Genomic DNA, 22,524 nt, shown 5'->3' with positions numbered 1-22,524 from the left:
CTCATTCAGGGAGCTAGCCCTGTTGCTGTAAATGCCTCATGATTGGCACCATCAGCGTGGGCTACCGAAACAGATGAGCAATGCCACTCACATTTGGGGTACAAAATTAATCGAAGCATGGGAAAAGCGTTTTCAAAAATGATGCTGCCACCCAATTTCAAAAGATCGAATCATTGAATCAAAGTAGTAGGCTGTTGCCTGTTAAGTCCTTTTCATCCACTTAAAACTGTAGGATTCCAAACTGTCTCAATACAATCATGTAACAGAGGAACGATAAGAAATCCCATTGCTGATGTGTCTAGTAACTGGAACCATAAAACTGATGGAAAAAAATCCGATTCCTTATAAATATGAAGAATTCATTCAGTGTCATTAATGAATTCTTCCTGTGGAGGGTGTGCTCATAGGGGTATTCTCTGGTGGTCACTTTACATGAAGGTCATTTTTCCCCTAGAATATTAAAAAGTAAGCAGCTATGTGAATTCTTGTAAATAGAATATTGATTTATGTTTTCCAGATTCTGTCTTTGCTTGGATGATTAACCAAGGACCATTTAAGCCTTGCTAGATATTATTATGCAAAGTAACATTTGTATGTGTACTTTAAAGATGGAGAGAATTGGAAAATTCTATATATGCTTGTTTTTTTTTGTTTTTTTTTTTTTTTGTTGTTGTTGTTGTTTTTAACCCTCTATTAATAACTGATATCTGCCTGGGTAGCTCCGAGAGGCTTTGAAAACTACCCTCTGGAAAATGCTGTTAAAGCTAAAGAATTTGCTTCTTAAAAACAGTTAGTGGAGAGTGGCTGCCGACATGTCTCATCTGGCAAAAGTGCTTCCTGTACACAGTTAATGACTTCGATTCCTGAGTCTCCTGTTGGAAGGAAAGAACGAGCTCCAGAAAGCTGTGCTCTGACTTCGTGTGCACAGAGCTGCACCCGTGTACACTTGCGCCCTCACTCCCTCCTCTTCTGTCCTCCTCCCTGTTTCCCTCTCTCCCTGACTGTCTGTCTGTCTGACTCTGTCTCTGTCTCTCTCTCTGTCTCTCTGTTTCTCTCTCGTGCACGCTCTCACACACGCACATGCACACATACAAACGCACACACATACACACACACACACATTATAAAGAAAATAAAATTTCAGATTTCCCAAAGCTCAATAGAAGTTATTGATACATTTTAACTTGGCTGGTGGAGCAGAGCTGAGCAGAGTTGTTAAATCACTTAGGGAAGACAGAATCCGTGAGGTTAAATAAGGAAAACAAAGGGTTTTTGTTTTTGAATGAGAAGTCTGAAGGGCTGAGCAACAGCAGGAGATAAACCACAAAGTCTTTTATAATCCCCACAGGCTCAAAGGTAGCCCTCAGGTTGTAGTGGTTACAGCTAGTGTTTCCCAGTGATCTGTTCAGGAAGCAGTTTGTCTGTCTGCTCAGTGTCTGTAGTTGTAGCAGTTTTGAGCCTAACATCTAGCCGTCAAGTCTAGGTCTTTCCAGGCCTGGTGGGTTATAAAATGAGGATAAATGACTGGTAAGTGAATCCTCCACCAGGCAGAGACTGTTTTGTATCACTGTGAACTTGCTGCTGATTTTCTGTAATTCCTGGGGTTGGGGGTGGGGAAAAGGACCTGATCATGCCTCTCTTTAACTCACATTCAAACCTGAGAGAGACAGAAGAGCAACCCCTCCAGTTTCCGAACTAAAAGATGTTTTTTTAATGTGCAGTGAAGAATGTCCCCAGTCTGTGCAAGCTTAAATATCTGAAGGGCTTTCCTGGCAGCCCCTGACTTCTGCTTTTCCACTGCCTCTGGCCACCACAGGGCTCCAGTCTGGGGCCTGAATACCACTTGTCAGATTTACCTGTTTACCAAATCAGCCCCTTCCTCTCTCATCTGTGTTTACTGGAAATGCCCTGGCTCATCTTCTGTGAGTCTGTCGTCCTTTATTCTTTCCTGATACTGTCAAAAATGTCGTCCCTCTTTTAGAACAGTTTACATGTGCATCCCACCAGCTTCTAATTCTTCCAGGGTTTTATGATGGCCCTATGACCGTTTTTTACTTGCTTGTCTTGCGTAATTATTAGTCGTTTGTTGGGAGGTTGACCTGTCTGTACTTTCAGGTCCTGGTCACCTCTCATTTTGCGCACACCCCTACCCAGCATAGTGCTCTCTTGCCAGCATGAAGAGAGAGCATGTTTGTCATTGTTCTGCCTTTCCTCATTGTTTGGCTCCAAGATCACTTGGGAGCTACAACAAGGCAGGCGCTCATTCCAACATTCAAAGGGCTCAAACTCAAAGACAGCATTGCAGGTAGATATGGTGTTTCTACTTTCATAGATTGATTTTTCCCTTAAAATCCTGTGGCCTTTGCCTTTCCTGCCTTGGCTCTCTGTCCACTTCCTTCATTTTGCTCCCATCAATTCAAGTTTTAACCTGTTTCTTCAGCCTAAAAGCTCTGGTTCCAGCTCTTCACATTTGTAATCTCCTCGTGGCTACTGTGTGGGTCTCAGACTGGCAGCTGTGTTCCTAGTACATGGCTCCTCTTTACTCCCTCCTGGTAACTCCATCTCATCCATCCAGTCTTTCTTTTTATGATATTTTTTTTAATAGTGCTTGTCTTAGGCACAAAGACACTCTATCATAATCATAATCCTTAATATTCTTTTTATATACTTCTTGTCTGCCTTTCCAAACGATTTATATGTTTATAAGAAAGAAAAGTCTGTGTTCTTGCCTACCTGAGCCCTCCTGTAGTTTCTGCTATAAAACTGAAGTCACTTAGGACATAGTAAACAAATGATTTGAATTTGAAGGTGGCATAGGTGTGCACCAGAAGATATGTGCAGGATTTAGAGTCACATTTTGTAGAAGTAAGCCTTATTACATTTGGCTTATTCAAAAACTGTTACTATACAGCAGCAAAAGCTGGATGAACTACCCGTCCCCATCATCATGGCACATGTGAGAGCTATAAAACTAAGTGGGGAAGTCAAATGACAAAAGCAAGTTGTATAGTTCGCTTCCGTTCACATATAGTGGAAATCCCTGCAGGACTAAAGGCTCTTCTGTTTATGGTACACATCTGCCTTTAAGGACTGAAAGTAATGCAAAGGATAAAGATTACCCCCATGATCACGATGGATCATGATTACATATGATGTTAGTATGTTCTTTTTCTTTGGTATGTAATGGACTTTGTATTTTTATTATTTTCTTCAAGTCACATTATATATTTCATAGATTATATATATATACTTATATGTATGTATGTGTGTGTGTGTGTGTGTGTGTGTGTGTGTGTGTATTTGCAACTGACTAAAAGATATTTTGTAGCAGGCCATATCAGAGAAACTAGAGGAAGCCCTGGCTGAGAGAGAGGCAGCCCCTTTATCATATAGAAGAATGATGTCCTGTAACAGCTGTATTTACTCAACCATAAAAGCCACCTCGGATTTAGGCATGTGGACACTAACCTGAGATAAGAACAAGGGGGATGGATAGATGCATCCAGTCAAAGGCTTGGGTACAGGCTTGGGTGTCATGTGGTGGAAGAGCTTAGTTCTTTGTCCAATACTCAGAAATTTCCTTAAATTCCATTTAGGTCAGTTCAGAGAGCTTTTACAAATTTTTTCTTGAAATTTGTTATTTGGGGGGTATTATTATTAACTGTTACTGACATTACTTGTTAAGACAGGCTCTTACTGTCCTAAGATGGCCTGGAACTTACTGTGTTGCTTAGTCTGGTCTTGAACTTGTATTTCTCCTGTTTCTACCTCCCGAGTTGCATAATGACTTGAAACCATGACTAATTTTGGGTCTCATGATTTTAAGTTTGGATAATTTTTTTCTGTATAGACTAGGGAAGTATACAGCCATTTTCTACTTTGAGAGACTCCAAAGACAATACCAAGTAGAAGGTGTATATGCTAAATAGTATTTTAGCGTGGACAGCAGAGGGAATAGGATGAGTCGATGGTTCTTGCCAAAGAAGATGGAGGCTGAGCCGACTAGATGTAATAGGAAAAGGGATGATGATCTAGATTTATAGGATTGCCTGCGGGGGGCGGGGAGAATTTGGGACTTGATAGTTGGTAAATTGTGAAGGGTGAAGGATGGATATTGAAAGGAGCAATGCTGCTTTTTCGTCCCGGCTACCCAGCTAGCTTAGCCCCAAAATAACCACACAGAAACTGTATTAATTAAATCACTGCTTGGCCCATTAGCTCTAGCTTCTTATTGGCTATGTCTTACATCTTAATTTAACCCATTTCTATTAATCTGTGTATTGCCACATGACAGTGGCTTACCGGCAAAGCATGTCTATCTCCAGCAGCAGATCCATGGCATCTCTCTGACTCTGCTTTCTTCCTCCCAGAATTCAGTTCCATCTTTCCCACCTAAGTTCTCCCCTATCAGGCCAAGGCAGTTTCTTTATTCATTAACCAATACAAGCAACACATAGAAGGACCTCCTCCACCAGATAGAGGGTGTTAGGAAAGCTAAAGATTTGTAAACCAGATTTCAGAAGAAAGGGAGATTTTGATCTGGAACAACCAAACAGAGGTAGAAAGGTTCCTGAAAGAAAATGGTTATAGCTCTTGAGTAGGGGACTGAACAGTGGGGCTGGGCTGGTGTTCACCAGGAGACAAGAGGCAGGAATGGGAGACTGGCATCGTCTAAAGATATGCCAGTATTGTGACCTGAGCAGAGCATCATTCCTGCAGATTAAACATCTCGGTCTGAAAGCTTGTGTGCAGTAATGTGTCCTGGTGCCTGGGAAAGAGGACATGGGTGGTTGCTAAGAAGGCTAGAACACATGACGAAGACCTAGAGAGATGCCCAAAGCCCCAAGTCTGAGGCTCTACAGTGTTCCTTCTGTTTTTATTAGTTCCCACTCCCGCCCTAGGCCAGGAAGTGATGGTACATCTCTGTTTGACCTCCGGTGCTTCATATTCAGGAATTTATAAAAGTCTGAAACTTGGTTAGGAAATGAGTGGCCTGTTTGTTCCATTTACCGCATGACTGGGCTGTCATTTTTCTCCCCCTGAAAAGATGAAATCACAATTTCCTGTGATTTAAATGTAGTCTGTTCTTTAAAAGGTACCTAAATGTGACACACTTCAGGAAGATGCATGCTTGGCTTAGGCACTGTGTCAGAGTGTCAGAGTAAATCACTGGAAATTGAAGACATGATCATCCGTGAGATGTGGCAAATTACCGCCTGAGCCCCGGAGTGGGAAACAAGGGAGGCTTTTCTGAGCTAAGTGGAGGGTGGCCTGATCCAGGAAGCAGTGTTTTTGAAATTTGGTCTATTGTCACTCTATGTTGTGTGGCTGGTGAAATTAGTGTTGGGATTCAGAAATCTTAGCATTCTGGCAGTAATTGAATATAATTATTGTATCTGTGGAGAACTGTGCTTCTCATCTACTGTCCTTTATTAAGCATGTCCCTTTGTCATATGCTGTAAAGAATGGTTTTGCTAGTGCTCTCCAGAGGTTCAAGAATTGAAAACAATGTATATTATCAAGAAATGGGGAGAAAATAATAATGAAAATTCTAGATGATTCCCAGATCTCTTATTATTATTATTTGGCACCATTTCTAGCTCATGGAATACTTATGAAAATTATTTTTGTTAGGAGCTTACATTTAGCAGTGATATTGTTGACATGTAATTGTCATGTCTCCGGATTGAGTCTTTTTAAAAAGTCTTCCCTACTGAGATATTGTAGATGTGTGTTCATCTATGTCATTTTAACATAATTCCTCTCCACTGTAGACAACTTGAAAAAAATCACCCCATGTTGGTTCAACAGCTGGCATGGACACATTTCGTAATTGTACTTAAAATTCAAAATTAGTGGTTAGTCAGTAGCTACAACTACCAAGATTCAAAGGAAGCTGTTCATTCATTTTGGCTAATTGTCAATTATATGTCATATTGGGGGCTAGGGATAGTTTATTCAAGGAAGTCGTTACTTAAATGTTTCAAGCCCCACTTAGATGTTTTTCAGGGCTGAAAATTGGAATATGAAGATATTCATTTCACATAATGGCAATTTCCATGAGAAAATTTTAAATTAGTGTTAGTCTGTCATTTCCCATACCTGTGTGTTGAGAATTAGGTCAATAAATAGATAGCAGTCTGAGGGTCTGTTAGCCTTTTCATTTGCAGCTAGCTGAGGAGTAGCTCCGGGTTAAGGCTTAATAACAGTCTTTTTCCTGCCGGGGGTGGGGCCTGTGTGTACAGTGTCTGCCTCAGTAAGACCGTTTGCCACCCATGTGTCACACATGCAGTTTCCTTTCCCTGGTAGACTGACTCCTTGACAAACTTAAAGTCTGTTTTCCAAATCAGTGTCTCCTCCTGGAAGACTATCTCCTCCATCTTGCTTCCGTGGACCTCTTGCATCTTACTTATCTTTCAAGGCCTATTTCAAATTTCACCTTCCGAACACTCTCTTCCATTTATTCTTCCCCTAAGCACTCCTAATCCAGAAGTCTGAAGCCTGAAATACTACATGTCAGCTTTTGGTTGCTGACATGGTGGCAGACTTGCATACCTGACCTTAGCTGATGAGTCAGTCATGGTTAAAATACTTTACAGAGGGCTAGAAAGATGATTCAGCAGAATGCTTGCTGCTCTTTTAGGGGAACAGGGTTCGGTTTCCAGCACCCACACCAAGTGGCTAACAACTGCACACAACTCTGATGTAATGCTTTCTAACCTTCAAGGACATCCCCACACACATGACACACAGACTCCCATAGACATAGAAATAGACATCAAGACAAATCTTTAAACATACTTTATCGGTACCTTCGGAAAGATACATAAGGTATATGTTAGACATAGCAGCCCTTGTGTTAGTCCCATCCACAGCAGCTCTTGCTGAGTTTATGCAAATATGACAAAACCACAAAGGTAGGGAAACGGAAAATGCAAAACACTTCCCTTACAGCACTTCCTGCCACAGATTCTTAACCTGTGTCTGCTCTCACAGATGTTGGTACATTGTTCTCTCAGACGCTGTTATTTTTCCTCTTAGTAGTGTTACCCGAATGCTTCTTAAGGGGTTCCTTGCACACCCTAAATGCTCTAACACTGACCTTGCCCACCATCTGTGATTTACACATAAAGAATAAAGATGAAAGCAAATAGGTCAAGACCAGGTATCTGTGAGCCTGTCTGAATGCATCTTAGCTTGTTGTCTGAGTCCATCTTAGTTGTCTGAAAGGCAGAACAACAGGAGTAGAAGGCCTGATTTGGGCCAGTTTCTAATTTGATTCTCTTCAGGTAATAGAGAGCTGTTAATTTTTTAAAATCTGATTCTGTTTGTTTGCCTCATTTTTCACAACTTCCTTCAATGACTTTTTAATGTCACTATCTACGTTTCTAAAAATTGTTAAGAAATAATTAGTTTGACAGTGGTATGAAGAATGGCTGGTTGAAGACACTTGGTTATAATTAGAACTAAGATTCAGGTTGCTATTCCTGTTGCCATAGGTAATAAAAATTGCTTTGCATTTCAAAGAGGTAGAATAAAGGATTTTGAGTGTTTTGCCTACAAAAATGGTAAATGTTTGAGATGATGGGTTACCCTGATTTCAACATCACACAGTGTAGACAGGAGACATGTACTGAAACCACTGAGTCCCTCATTAATATGTGCATCTTCAGTGTTTCTATGAGCATCACTTAAAAATAAATTTAGAAAATGTTAAAAAATAGCACAAATGGATAGGTAGGAAGTGGTGAGCAGTCTTTCTTTGCGAGTTAAGGTGAGGTGAGCAGTGTGTTATCATGAAATGTTCCAATGTTTGCCACAAGCGTAATGACATAGATCTTTCTATAATGAAAAGCACAAAGAATCTAAAAAACAAGAATGCCAAAGTAGAAGGCGTTCAAAGGGCAAAAGATGGAGAAAGATCCAGAAGCTACAGAGGTCAGATGGAAAATCGCAAAGGCAGATAGAAGAAGATATTGGAAATGAAAGAATGGAAGTGTTGTTTATTCCATTAACAATTGAAGTTAACCGAGAAGCATCAGGTCATGAGTTGAACAGTCCAGCTAAATGCTAGCGAGTAGAATGGCTTGCGCTTCAGTGTCCCTATGGAAGGTAATGACTGTTCCCAATTCTCTCTCCTCTTCTGATTAGTGGATCTTCTAGAGCTGAACACAACGAATGAAGTTTTCAAGCAGCACAAACTGAATCAAAATGATCAGCTCCTGAGTGTCCCAGATGTCATCAACTGTCTGACCACAACTTATGATGGGCTTGAACAATTGCATAAGGACCTGGTCAACGTTCCGCTCTGCGTCGATATGTGTCTCAACTGGTTGCTCAATGTATATGACACGTAAGTTTGTAATTTATTCATTAAATGGACATAAGTGGGTGAAACATGTTGATAATAAACTTGGCAGTATCATTATCATCATCTTTATCATCATCATTATCTTCATTATTGTGTGATACTAGACAAGCTTACACATGCTAGGTAAACACTTTACCAAGGAGTTATATCTCAGGCCTTAAATGATTTTTTTAAGAATGTACTTTTATAATCCCTTCCCCAATGGAAAGATTTGTTTTTATTGTGTAGAGTAAATGACTTTCCAAGTCATTAGGTCCTAACTAAGAGTAAGAAAGAACACTTATATCATGCCTCAGTTGTTGGCTAAGATCAAGGGAAAGAAACCTAACTTTTCTTTCATAACAGCCAATGAAGGCTGTGAATGATGTGTGATTCCCCTCTGTATGCTGTGACTATCATTGGTTAATAAAGGAACTGCTTTGGGCCTATAGCAAAGCTATAGGGTAACAGAGCTAGGTGGGGGAAAACTAAGCTGAATGTTGGAAGAAAGGAGGCAAAGTCAGGGAGAAGCCATGGAGCCACTGCCAGAGACAGATGTGTCAGAACCTTGCTGGTAGACCATGAGCTGGCAGGCTCATGGTAAAATATAAAATAATGAAGATGGGTTAAATTAAGATGTAGGAGCTAGCAAATAAGAAGCTAGAGCTAATGGGCCAAGTAGTGATTTAATAATAGAGTTTCTGTGTGATTATTTTGGGGCTAAGTAACCAGGAACCAACAAGCGGCCTATTACAACATGTAAAAGTAGCGTTCTTTGTCAAGAAGCAGCTAGGAAAATCTAAGCTAGTCTGATTTCTTTCTCTTTGTTCCTTACTATCTTACTTTATTATTTTCAAAAGAAACCAATTAATTCACATTTACTGTGAATTAAAATGATTTACTGCCATATAAGAACTTCTGTAATCTTTGTATGGTGACTTGAGAGTAATTTGATCAGCAATGATTAAGAATCAATTTGTCTTTAAATCTTAGATTCATTGCCATTGTGGTTATATTTGTATAAATTGTTTTTACTAATTGATGCTATAGGACACAAACGTGTGCAATTGAACTGCTTCTCACTGTATATAAAGAGTACCCTCAGCTTCCAGCTCAGCTCATCCCCCCATTTCTATGACCCCTCTGATTTTGGCAATAGATTTGTGCGTTAATCAGTTATGAAGACTTGCTGTGAGCTGGCATTTTGGAAATGTTGGGAATTATTCATTCTTCTGGTAGGGGGTGGAAGTATGCAAAGATGAAAAAAGAAAATGAAGACTGTTGCTTTTCTCCTGGATCCCAAAAGTTAGTTCCCATTAACTAGCTCTGTGAAATTTTGCATTTGTCAGACTTTGATTTGAAGAGGAAAAGGATAGATGATAGTTCATAAATGTACCTGCTGATCAGTGAATGATTCCATGCAAGATATAAATGGTGATGATGATGATCATAGCTTTAGACAGGATTTATCTATTATTTTTGTTTACTTTTTTCATTAGAAAATCCCTTTATCGTTCAATATTAATAAGTACCATAAAGTCTATAAAAAAAAAAAAAACAAGGTAGTCACTGTGTGCTTGAGTGTGCCTAAGGGTGAGGCTTGTTTACTAGGAAGAATATGGGATTTACTGCAATACTTTGTCATCTAGAGTCTTTTTATATGTTGCCTTTTAATACAAAGTTTCGATTCTTCTAGGCTACAATATTAATGTTTGCATTACTGTCTCATTAATTTGCTCAAATGTTTTAAAGCCTCAAAGGAGATCTTTTCTAGAGTAAATTCACGAAAAATAGCTGGTTATGTCAATGTTGTCTGTGCAGTAACCTATAAAATGGATTCACAATCCAGGAAGAAAGCTAAATTAGAAGACTCAGGGACTTCATTTGACCCTATGAAATAGGATGGAGAAGAACATCTTGATCAGATTTTGTGAAGAACACTCTTCCCCCTAGCAGTGTCTGGCTATGACAACATTAGATTTCTGGGCTGCTGAAACAAAATGTTAGACTGGTTTGCTTAAATATCATTTCCTCATGTTTAAAAGCTAAAAGACTGCGATCAATGTGTTGGCAGGGCTGATTTGTTTGCCATTTTCTCCAGAACCTCTCTCCTTGGCTTTTCACTGGCTATCTTTTCTCTGTTGTATACCTGATCATTTGCCCTACAGTCACACCAGGCATACTGAACTAGGGTCTGCTCTACCAACCTCATCTTACCTGACTTCAAATATGTGGTTGGTGAGAAAAGCAGGGGTCTATGATACAAAGAGTTAGGACTATGATGTACGAACGTCAGGGAAACATAGCTGTGCTCGGAATGTACACACATGCTACTCCCCCTCTAGAACAAGGGAATAGTGCCACTTGGTTAGGACTCAACCAGTGCATGAAATGTTGTGAATTCGTTTCTGGGGATTAAATGTTGGCGTAATTCCACTTCTGCTTGTCAGAAATGAAAATGCCACACTGATTTTTTTTTTTTAAGTTGAAAGACAATGCCTTGAAATGTATCATTGTTCCATTTTAGTGGAGAAAAAGCCTACAAGACTTACTTTCCCTCTCTGCCAGTGAAATACATCAATCACCCTCCTGGGTCAGATGGGTTTCCGTCAGTCTTACTTTGTATCTTGGAGTAAATGAATTAAGCCAAGGAAAAGTCAGTTACTCTGTAGGCAATAATCTCTGATGCCCAGAGTTGACAGCCTAGGGTTCTCTACCGTGTGTGGCTTATTCATTTATCTAAGCAATGGCTGTTAACTCTATTTCAAGCAATGATACTCTGAGTGAATCTGATAAACTATAATTTACTCCTTCCAGAGTTGGTATCTGAGACATTACAGAATCTTAAGAAGTCTTTGAACTTAAAAATGCTACCTGTGTTCAGCTTTTTCTTTAAAAAAAAGTTTTCTGTAACAGAGTTGTTCTTTAAGAAAATGTTTTAGTATAGATTCCTTTAAGCACAGGTGTTGGGGGAAAAAAAGAGTTTCTTAGCAAAAGGGCAGTGCACACCCAGGACAGAGGACCAGCCTTCTTGAAAGAGTTGCAGTGATGTACCTATTCTGACATCGTTCATTCCTTCGTTATGTTACTAACCCAACACTGTCATAAACAGGCGATTGTTGTAATACGAGCGGCGGTGCTGCGTCCCCGGCACCCAGCCGCCCGCATGGCTAGTTTATGCCCCGAAATAATTACACGGAAACTGTATTCTTTTAATCACTGCCTGGCCCATTAGCTCCAGCCTCTTATTGGCTAGCTCCTACATATTGATCTAACCCATTTCTAATATTCTGTGTAGTACCACAAGCTGGCTTACCAGGGAGGATCTTAACCTGCGTCTGTCTGGAGTGGGAGAATCATGGCGACTCCTCACTCCACTTCTTTCTCCCAGCATTCTGTCTGTTTACTCCACCCACCTAAGGGTTGGCCTATCAAATGGGCCTAGGCAGTTTCTTTATTAATTAACCAATGACCTTCCTCCAGGCGATGAAATCAGTTCCCTCAGAGGAAGATATACTTTGGCTAGTCATGTAAGGAATTTCAGCCCATGACTGGCTTGGTCTTGCTGTAACACAGCCAGGTGGGAAAGCTGAAGGTACAAAACTGTTCTCTTGATGACCAAAAAGTACAAGAAAGAGGACACTTTTGTTATCTCTATGGAGGGCCTCTTGTAGGCCTTCCCCTAGACCCTCGCTCTTCAAGTTTCTACTCTTTCCCAAGAGCACCACATGAAAGGCTAAGCCTTCAACCCATGATCCTTGGGGACCATTTCAGATCTAAACTCTGACTTTGTTGTGTATGTTCAACTGCGTTATTTACTGCAGTACGATGCAACCAGGACAGACCTTCCCCACTGCAGCTTGACACAGTGAGTCATGCCAACAGAGATCAAAGAATTCTAATCTGAGTGTGACTTAGAGAAGAGATATGATCTTTCCATTCTGCCCTCTATTTAACTGATTGAAAGACCGACACAATGAGATGCCAGAGGTTATGTATAACCACCTGTTACAAATTAATCATAGTTATGGGACTAATTTGCAATTTTTCTTTTCCCAGTCGCATGGGTATTCTCATCATATTGCTATAGCTAAGTCAATCATACATTATAAATCAAGTAAACTTTTAAGTCCTAACATGGACCCAGATGCCCTTTATAGTCTAAATTTTGTGCTCTGGTTGCTATGTGACTTGGCAGCCATTTAACTTTGGCATCTCAATTTCTCATCTGAAATATTGAAGTAAAAACATCTGCACAGCTTCCCACACAAAAGGTGAGTGTGAAGGGCCAATAAGCTAATATGTGTAGAAGAGGCTTTATAAACTGTAGCTATCAAATTGATTCCATTTATGAATTCACAGCTTCACTCAGTCTTCATCTTCCCAGGTTAAAAGTCTTAATTTCATAAGCTCCCTTCTGGATTTAATGGCGATCAAAACCGTTTAACTCATGCTTCAGAGCAATAATCTGGAACTCTTGGTTCAGACATTTCTCTTCTCTATAGAGAATATTAGCCCCATTTGTTAGAGTAAGTCGTATTTTCCCCACTATTCTGAGATGAATATAATTTTAAAGGTACTTAGCTTCACAGTTAAACTAATTTCAGAAGTTACTTACAAAAGCTGTCAGGGGAACGGAATACTTAGATGTTGGGCCAAATCATTTACTCATACATTTTATAGCTCCCACATGCATCTCTGATTAGATACCCTACTTGACATCAAACTGTCTAGGGTATGGTCCCTTTATGCATACATTCACAACCAGTGGGCCTGAATAAAAATGCTCACCCCACCCTAAGTTTTGGAGGGGCTGTGTTTCCAACCATGCCTGTGTCCCTTTGCTCGGGCCTTTGCCGTGACATCTCGTGTCTGACTCTAGACTTCTCTTTGTTGTGGGAGTAGGAGGCCAGTACTAGTGGTTGAACTTAGAGCCTCCTCCATGCAAGGCAAGCACTCTGCCACTGAGATCCAACTGCAGGCCTTGATTTTGACTTCTTTATTAGCTGTGGTTGTGAGCCACCATGTGGTTGCTGGGACCTCTAGAAGAGCAGTCAGTGCTTTTAACTGCGGAACTGTCTCTCTTTTAAAATACTATAGATTAGAAAGTCTATTAGTTCCTTTTCTATAGCTGTGATGAAACACCATGATCAATGCAGCTTATAGAAGGAAGGGTTTATTTGGGCTTGCAGTTCCCAGGGCACAAGAATTCATAGCCATCATGGGAAAGTGGCATACAGTATGGTGGCTGGAACAGCAAGCAGAATGAGAGTACTGGGGAACCTCAAAGCCACACTTAATAACATACCTCCTCCAGCGAGGCCGCACCCCCTAAACCTATCCAAACATCCAATTAGGGACCAAGAATTCAAACAGCTGAGCCTATGGGGCACATTCCCACTCAAACATCACACCTCCCAAACCTCAACAGCACCATCAACTAGGTTCCTGTATCAAATACTCGCGGGGACGTTTCTCATTGAAATAACCACACTCAATCTTATGTGCCCATATGATAGTGTTAGCATTTGCTTGTTGGTTTTTAAGTGTACTCTATGTGTGCCTTGAATACTGCCCTAAGAAAATTTTGAGTATGGACCTAAACTGAAAACTGATGGAGATTATGAAACAGTTACTATCGCAGTAAGACTTTTTATTGGACTGTGTGTTATTCTACTGCAAAAATCATTGTGTCTTACTAATTTTATGGTGCTTTTCCCATCACCAGTATCTACTACCATGACCAGTTCTCGTGTAACAGCTTAATAATACTTTGATAGACACTGGAGTAAAGACAGCCCTGCTTTTACAGATAAAATAAATCTGCCTTTTAGCCAATTCATAAGTTAAATTGAAATGGTGTCTCACTGGCTTAGTGTGAAAGAATTTCCTAGTGCTGATTAATTAATACATCCCATTTTTAATTACAACTTCATACTTCCCCTAATACAGATTTCACACCTGCCTGTTTGAAATCATTCACTCTTAAAACTGCAGTAATTTATAGACTACATTGACAAAGATCAAAGTAAACGAGGACAGCAAGTTTTCAAGTTTTACAAACTCTGAGCTTTCAGTATATAATTTTCTACATAGTTTTTTAACATTTGAGTTTTAATTTATTAGTATTCTTCTCTTGCTATATAAAGTTGCATGCATATTCCATGTAACTTATGTATATATTGATTTTGCATTTATAATCAACATATTTTATTTATAGTATTTTTGAAAGTGAGATTGTGCTGGCTATATGCTTACTGTTTTATATTCTTTTAATGTTCTTGTGCTGCATTTTGTGTGGAAAATGACTTCAGTGTATTTTTCTGGACTCAGTTGAAGACCATTGATACACTCTGTCCTGAAGTTGTGGTGTAGGTTTGACAGTAATTGTTAAAACTAAAAGACAAGTTGTATCTTTAACTTGCATTTCTTTTGCAGTGGCTTTCTCTCAAGAAAGTGACTCTTAGCATCCAGTATATATATTTTAAATGCATATAACCCATTTTATAATTTCAGGGGTCGGACTGGAAAAATTAGAGTGCAGAGCCTGAAGATTGGACTGATGTCTCTCTCCAAAGGCCTCCTAGAAGAAAAATACAGATGTATGTAAGACCTTCTGTAGCATAATGCTTCCAGTAATAATATCCATTCACTGAGCACTGGCTTTATGTGGCTTGCTGCAATACCAGTTCCCATTTTTAAGAACCCAGTTCAGGCGAAGAGAGTCAGGTTTGTGTGATTTGAGAATTTATCAGCTTCTCAAATGTAGGGTCACAGGTGACGTGATGGAGTAGGAATAATGTCACTGTCACATCTTTATACCTGTTTTTTTTTAAAATAACTCCAAATACCCCCCCTTTTTTTCTTTTTTCTTATGTTTATGTTCAATGCTTTAAGAAATAAAAGAGAAGGAAAAGAAAGGTAAGAGGGACTAAACTTTTACTAGCATTATTTCTAAATAGTTATATTTTGTACTTTTGACAGGATAAATGGTTTTAATTTTTATTTTGATTGTTTTTAGTCATTCAGTCAACCAGTGGGGCCCCTTTAACTCTCAACTACTGAAATAAATCTTTACATGGTCAAGCAAGGGAGGTCTGCATTTGCACCTCTACCACTTAGTGACTAAGAGTCGTTAGGTAGGTACCTTGGTCCTCTTGAGTATTTCTCGCCAACAGTAATGTTACTTCTGTTTGCTGGTGCACTGAGCTGTATTTCAGAGGGTGAAAGATGAAGTCAACAATTGTAACACTAAAAGGAAGTTGAGATAATATATTGCAAGTTGCCAAAGAGAGCAATGATCAAATTAAATGATCACCATCCCCATGTGTCTCCAAACTCATCACCATGGTAACTATCTTTTAGTTTAATTTGTCCACAAAAGATAAGTAACTTGTTACTGCCAAGCCCATTTCTAGATGATTCTGTACAGATAAAACTGTGTATTTGGAAGAGAGGATGGACGATAATTCATGAATAAGAAAACATCAAAATACAAAAGATTGGGTACAAGGAAGGAGTGAGAGTAAGGGGCTCTATTAATAACTCAGTGGTTCAGCACATGCTAAGTATGCACAAGACCTGCTGGGATCAAGCCCCAGAATCAAGAAAATAAACTTTTTCCCCAAATGAAGGTTTGGTTATTGATTATATTACTTAGCTAAATTTTGTTTCGCTAAAAGCATGCTGCATTCAAAATCATGTATTTTTAGGGATAACTGTTAGATTGTTTGATTTTGAGTGCCAAGCCTAGAACCCGAAGGCATGATTTTCTTACATAATTTGACAAAAATGTTAAGGAAAGTGATGTAGATTTGCATAGAGCATAACTTACTGTGGAATCAGGAGGTGGGGGTGTATGATTGTGCGTGAGTCTTGCAAGCCTTGGAGAGAAAAAAGGAAAGCCTTACATAAAGTTTGGGTGGTGACCCTTTGTTTAAAACTTTTGGAGTTTTCATCATTATCAGGAAAAGATACGATATCCAAAGCTGAGAACTTGGCATTTCTAAAATGATAACTGAAAAATCAGTGCTCCAAAATTAGGAAAAGATTTTTTTCTTTCTAATCATCTGTGATTTGGGGTTTTCATATGCTCCTGGAAGACTTGGGGCTTTAAATGTAGCAGTTACATCATAGTGCTGAGTGGACACTAAAATCAATGCAAATTCAGACTCAAGATTTACATTTTCTGCAAAACAGCACTAGATGCTCAGATTGGACAGGGAAGCAACAGCCCAAAAAGAAGGGAAGTCTAGCAAGTTCCTACTTTTTAATATAAACCACGCACGGTGGATGCCATTTTAGGACATAATTAAATAAGAAATCTCTTGGGTTAAATCTTTAATCTATGTCTTTGCCTCAATATTGAGGCTCTGGAAATGTTCCGAGGTTTAGTTTTACTTTTTCTACTGAGATCCTTAGCAACTCCGATTCCACTCTTGATTTCCCCAGTGTTATGAGAACATCTCTTCATGATTACTTCTTGTGTGATAATTAATATTCAAGACAAATTGTTGTTCAGACTCAATGGCAAGCGCCATCCATATGAAAGCAGGTTTTGTGGTGGCTGAAGTCAGAAGTCTTTTCGCTGCTGGTGCCTATGACTTGTGTCTTGATGGGAATGGCTGTGGAGTAGGTTCTGGCATGCCATGTGCCCTCTTGCAAATGGCTAAGAGCTTGCTGACTTCAGCAGAAACACGGTCACCAAGCATTTTCCGGAGAGCTCTTTGCACCTCCTCTGGGTCGATTTATTCAAGTATGTCTCTTAGTTGTTGTTTATTAAATTAAACAACATGTGTGGCCCATTCTCACGTCCTCACACTGCTTTTTGTGTCTGACTAGAATAATGAAAACATACAACTGTACTTCATGATACTCATTTCTCTAGCGTCTGTGAGTAGTCTCGCCTTCTTAGTGCCATGGCAGCGTAACTTTCTGCCTCCAAGGAGGACAATTGGGCAGATTTGATCCTCTTACCAATGTGCACTTCTCTGTATAGACCGATGCACACTTCATAGATGCACAATAAACATGGTTATAAGAATTCTGGGCCAATGTTTTAAGGGTGCAGAAGTCTTTTTTAAATAATGAAACAATTTGATCTCTAAGAAAATCTAAGTGAACAAGTGATAACAATAATTAAGTTTATCACAAATGAATTTGCTTTCCTCTCGTATGCTTATAATTGAAGCTATATGTCATGATAATTACTCTGTCAATATCACTCAGTATGCTTCAGTTTGGAACTACACTGTTGATGCTGTTAAAGCTGGCCTCCTTCCCCTTTGACAAGAGGAGAATGACATTTTATCTCCTGCTAACTTATCAAGTATTGTTTGAAAATAGTTTTGTGGACCCTCCTAAGTATTTATCCCTCTTTCTTCTATTCTTAGCACCATATGAAGAGCATTTAGATAGCATGTCTTTTGAGCCATTAAACTTGAAAATGCCTCTCAAAGGTGTCAATTTCTGTGACAGAGGGGATTGTTTTTAATTAGCTGTGTTTCCCTGTTGAAAAAGTAAATTCCTTTACTACATTAGCTTCTTGAATGGGAATCTTATAATAATTGTGATCCTCAAAATGTTACCAATAGTGGATCTAAGATAAATATCCTGGGAAAGGGGTTTATGTTGTCGATTTAAGAAACTTAGGAAACAAACTAGTGTTTTTGTTTAAGCATAAAGATGACAAACGATAACAAACATTTTTAATTCTTAATATTGAAAAATTGTTTCATTACATAGACAAAAAATAATTTATGTAGCTAATAAATTCCCAGAATGAAAAGCTAAAGCTCCTTACATTTTTATATTTACAATATGAAGTAGATATGAACATAGATATACTGAAAAGAAGATGAAACATATTCATAGAATATTAAATTTCTGAGTGAACACAAAAGTTGATAAATCAATTGATAAATGTAAAGGTATACTTTATAAACTATGTCCTTTAACAAATCATGAGAGAAGCTTTGTTTTTCCTCATCCTCTTCCCTAAGGAATATCTTACAGAGACCATAAAACTAACCGATGTACATTTACTTGTAGTGTTTAAAACAATACTTCTGATTATGTGTATTGACAAATGATAATCAGCTCATTCATAGACATATGACACTTATAGTTCTGATTGCAGATAGCAGATTAAGAGATTTCAAACTTATCAATAATCTGATCTGAATCATGTCCCTTCACATTTTTTTTTGTTTTCAAGTTCACATAGTTCAATCCATATCATCAAAGATATGCTTTAAATAAGGCCACACTTTGAGTAAGATAGACAGTAACGTCTTGTTCTCCCTCTTTGTAGGTCTCTTTAAGGAGGTGGCAGGGCCAACAGAGATGTGTGACCAGCGGCAGCTTGGCTTGCTTCTTCATGATGCCATTCAGATCCCTCGGCAGCTGGGGGAAGTAGCAGCCTTTGGGGGCAGTAACATTGAGCCCAGTGTTCGAAGCTGCTTCCAGCAGGTAAGCATGAGCATCAAGGGTGTGTGGGATGTTATGAGAAAAGGACTTAAAGATGTTTCCAAAAAGCAAATCAGTTCATTGTGCTAGAATCAAATAGTGGAGGTTTGGGGTACCAGTCATTTTTAGCTGCTATTTTCTTTCTTAAGGCATGTTTGATTCAAAGAGTAAAGCTTGCATAGATCTGTCTTTTTCAGGAAGTCTAAACTGAAGTGTGATGTCTGAATTCCAATGCCCCCAGCTCTGTCCTCATTTATTGTCACTCATCCCCTTGTTCTCAGCTTTCCAGCACACTCATTTCATTCCTTGGCCCTGCTTCTACACCCTTCTGTGTCTGAATGTTTCTTCTGTCTGGAATACCCTCCTCTTCTGTAGACACGCTCTCCTCTCCCATGTGTCCTGTTCTGTTTTGACATGTTGACTTAGCTCTTGAGTCCTCAGAATGTCCCCCTCAAACCCTATCAGATGAGGGTATTCTCCCTACTTTCATGTCCTCTCCCTCTTTCTGCTCACTCCAGTGTGACATCATACTGAGTTGTGTGATTAGTTGTTTAGTATTGCCTCTTCCTCGCACAACCTAAGCTTCATGAAGACAAAAACTGTGCCTATCACATACCTTATATCTAGTCTTAGACTGCTATATACAAGCTGGATGGCCTATGAATAACAGAAATTAATTCCTCAGTTCTAGAGACTGAGAACCTGAAAATCACATTTCCAGCAGATTTGACACGTGCCGAGTGGAGAAATTCTGACAACACTTGCCTGTTGGTGTGTAGTATGAATAATAAAATCCCAGAGACAGATATTGGGGTTCAACCTCAAGAACAGAAAAGCAAAGCAGCTAAGCCACTGGAGAACTCTTACCTCTAAGAAATCCTCAGACTGAATAAGAATGAGTTCCTGTTTCATCCCAATTTATATTCCTCTTTAGTGCTAGGATTAGGGGTGTGTGACTCCCTAATGCTGGGATTAAAGGTGTGAGCCTATTTCTGCATTGATCTTGTGTAGTCCAGGGTGGTCTTCAACTCACAGAGATCCATCTGCCTCTGTCTCCCAAAACCTTGAATTAAAGGTATGTGATACCACTGCCTGGCCTCTAGTGGCTTAGTTTTACTTCCTGGTCTTTAGGCAAGTTTTATTTATAAAACATAAATAAAATATCACTATATTTCCCCTTTTGTCTAAAATATTAAAAAAATTAAAAAGACTATAATTTAAGAAAAAGTATGCAATAAGTATAGTAACTATATACAATATATACAGGTAATAAATATATCAGCAATATCTAGTCCCTTTGAACTTGATAAATTTGGAGAAAAATGCTCTGACTCTATCTTATCTTGGTGAGTCCAAAGTCTTGTACCTAATTTACTTTCTATCATAACTTGAATTACCATCCAAAGCTATCTTTTGATATCTCTCAACCTTATATACTTTACATTGCTTAAGGGAAATTCTTTTCTGAGTCTCACATACAATGAAACTATAACTATCTAGTCTTCAGCTACCTCAGAGACTCAAGAAGTAAATAATATTAACTGAGTAAGCAAGAAGTGCAAGCAAGTGACTTCAAAACATTTTGAGAAAGGACATAAACAGCTGACTGCCTGAACAGTCACCCAAAATTTGTCTGTAATGTTGGGGCATCCATCTTTGCCTATAGGCCTATAATATCTGACAGACTTTTCTATGAAGCAGGGTTTTTCTTTCCTTTTTTATTGATTTTATTGAGCTCTATATTTTTCTCTGCTCCCTTCTCTGCCTCTCCCCTCCCCTTCAACCCTCTCCATGGTTCCCATCCTTCCAATCAGGAGATTTTGTCTTTTACTTCTTCCCATGTAGATTAGATCCATGTATGTCTCTCTTAGGGTCCTCATTGTTGTCTAGGTTCTCTGAGATTGTGATTTGTCAGCTGTTTTTCTTTGCTTTGTGTTTAAAAACCACTTATGAGTGATACATGTTAATTGTCTTTCTGGGTCTAGGTTACCTCATTCAATATTATGTTTTCTAGCTCTATGCATTTGCCTGCAAATTTCAAGACATCTTTTTTTTTCTGTAGTACTTTATTGTTTAAATATACCACATTTTCCTTATCCATTCTTTGGTCAAGGGGCATTTAGGTTGTTTCCAGGTTCTTGCTATGACAAACAGTGCAAAGCAGGGTTTTTGAAGGACTGTCCCACCGTGTCTGAGCAAAGTTAGGCAGTCACTCTTTTTTGTGTCCTGCTTTTTCCATTAGGACAGCATACTGTCAGCAGTTGAGATAAGTGTACTTTCTTGCCCAGTAGCTTACTTTGCCATAAAGAAAGAAAATTCCGTGTGGAGTTTCTTCAGTGCCCGTCATCTTCTCTGAAGTACTACCAGGAACAGAAATGTCTCATTGTCATAAAAAAGAAAAAAGAATCTATGTTATTAAAATATCTTAAATGCCATATTCTGTAGATCTCTGAAGTGTTTAAGGATGACTTGTCTATTTAAAATATATCTGTTTGATCTTGAAAACATACCTAAAGTGACTACAAGTTTGATTATATTACATGATTAACTACTAACCTGCATCTCTTCATTGTCCTTAACAGTTGGTAGTAATAATTTTCATGGACTAGAAATTTGAATTACATTGTTAAATGAGTTGTATAGGTATAATACTTTGAACAGGGGTATAAATGTATGTTCAGTATATCCTAACAGAATTAATCTCAAATTTGTATCAATAAAGAATTCATATACAATATACAAAAGTCCAATTCAGGGTAAAACATTTAAAACTAGTAGTTGCTTTCTAAAAGTAGATTCAATAGTCTACCTATTTATCTTATGGTAGCTATATCATTCCTTTTTTCTTTCAAAGTAAATTCTACCCTTTTATCCCATCATATCCACTAGCTCAGTCAGTAGAGCATGAGACTCTTAATCTCAAGGTCTTGGGTTTGAGCCCCACATTGGGCACCATTTGTATACATAAGTTTCCATACCACCCAGTCCTACAGATGTTCAGTTCCAAAGAAACACACAGAAGCTCATATTAATTATCTGTTTGGCCTGTTAGCTCAGGCTTATTATTAACTAGCTCTTACATCTTAAATTAACCCATTATTTTTTGTCTATATTTAGCCACATGGCTTGGTACTCCTTCTCAGTAAGACATTCTCATCTTGTTTCTTCTGCATCTGGCTAGTGACTAACTCTCTGCCTTTCCTCTTCCCAGAAGTCTGGCTGGTAACTGAGTCTCTGCCTTTCTTCTTCTTAGAATTGTCTTAGTCTTGTTGCCCCAACTATACTTCCTGTCTAGATACTGGCCAATCAGCATTTTATTAGACCAATACATATGACAAATCTTTATAGTATACTAGAGCAATTATCCCTCAGCATTGGTGGAAGAGCAGCTTGCCCCTTATATGTCAGAAGAACATAAACATCTGATGGTTTCCCTTCATAATACATTGAACATTATATTGACTTTAATACATGTTTGCTTATTGAATGAATAAAAATATTTCAATATTCTCTGTTGGGAAAATCATTTAATATGAAGGTATTACAAAAACAGCCATCTTACTCAAAAAAGTACACACATATACACAAAGAGTCATGTACTAAGTTTTCCGTGATCTGAGTTGCTAATTTTCACCTGGGCAAGAGGTGCACTTTCTTTTTTAAATGCTTACTGTGCATAAGCACATTTATAAATGCTACTGATATCA

The 22,524-nt window shown here is 38.7% G+C and overlaps 1 protein-coding gene across 5 annotated transcripts in view; it reads left to right on the top strand.

Annotated features, from left to right (window-relative positions):
* The window catches only part of Utrn (utrophin), a 528,929-nt gene that overhangs the window by 452,215 nt on the left and 54,190 nt on the right, over positions 1–22,524 (top strand). For all 5 annotated transcript variants that reach the window (XM_057761785.1, XM_057761787.1, XM_057761786.1 and 2 more), the window contains 3 exons: positions 8,152–8,353; positions 14,867–14,952; positions 18,663–18,820. In XM_057761785.1, coding sequence (XP_057617768.1) covers positions 8,152–8,353; positions 14,867–14,952; positions 18,663–18,820 — 446 coding nt within the window. The remainder of the gene's footprint in view (positions 1–8,151; positions 8,354–14,866; positions 14,953–18,662; positions 18,821–22,524) is intronic.

This window comes from Chionomys nivalis, chromosome 2 (assembly GCF_950005125.1).
Source record: "Chionomys nivalis chromosome 2, mChiNiv1.1, whole genome shotgun sequence".
Taxonomy (NCBI): Eukaryota; Metazoa; Chordata; class Mammalia; order Rodentia; family Cricetidae; genus Chionomys; species Chionomys nivalis.
The sequence above is the reverse complement of the archived record's forward strand: the minus strand, read 5'-3'. Positions and strand labels throughout refer to the sequence as shown.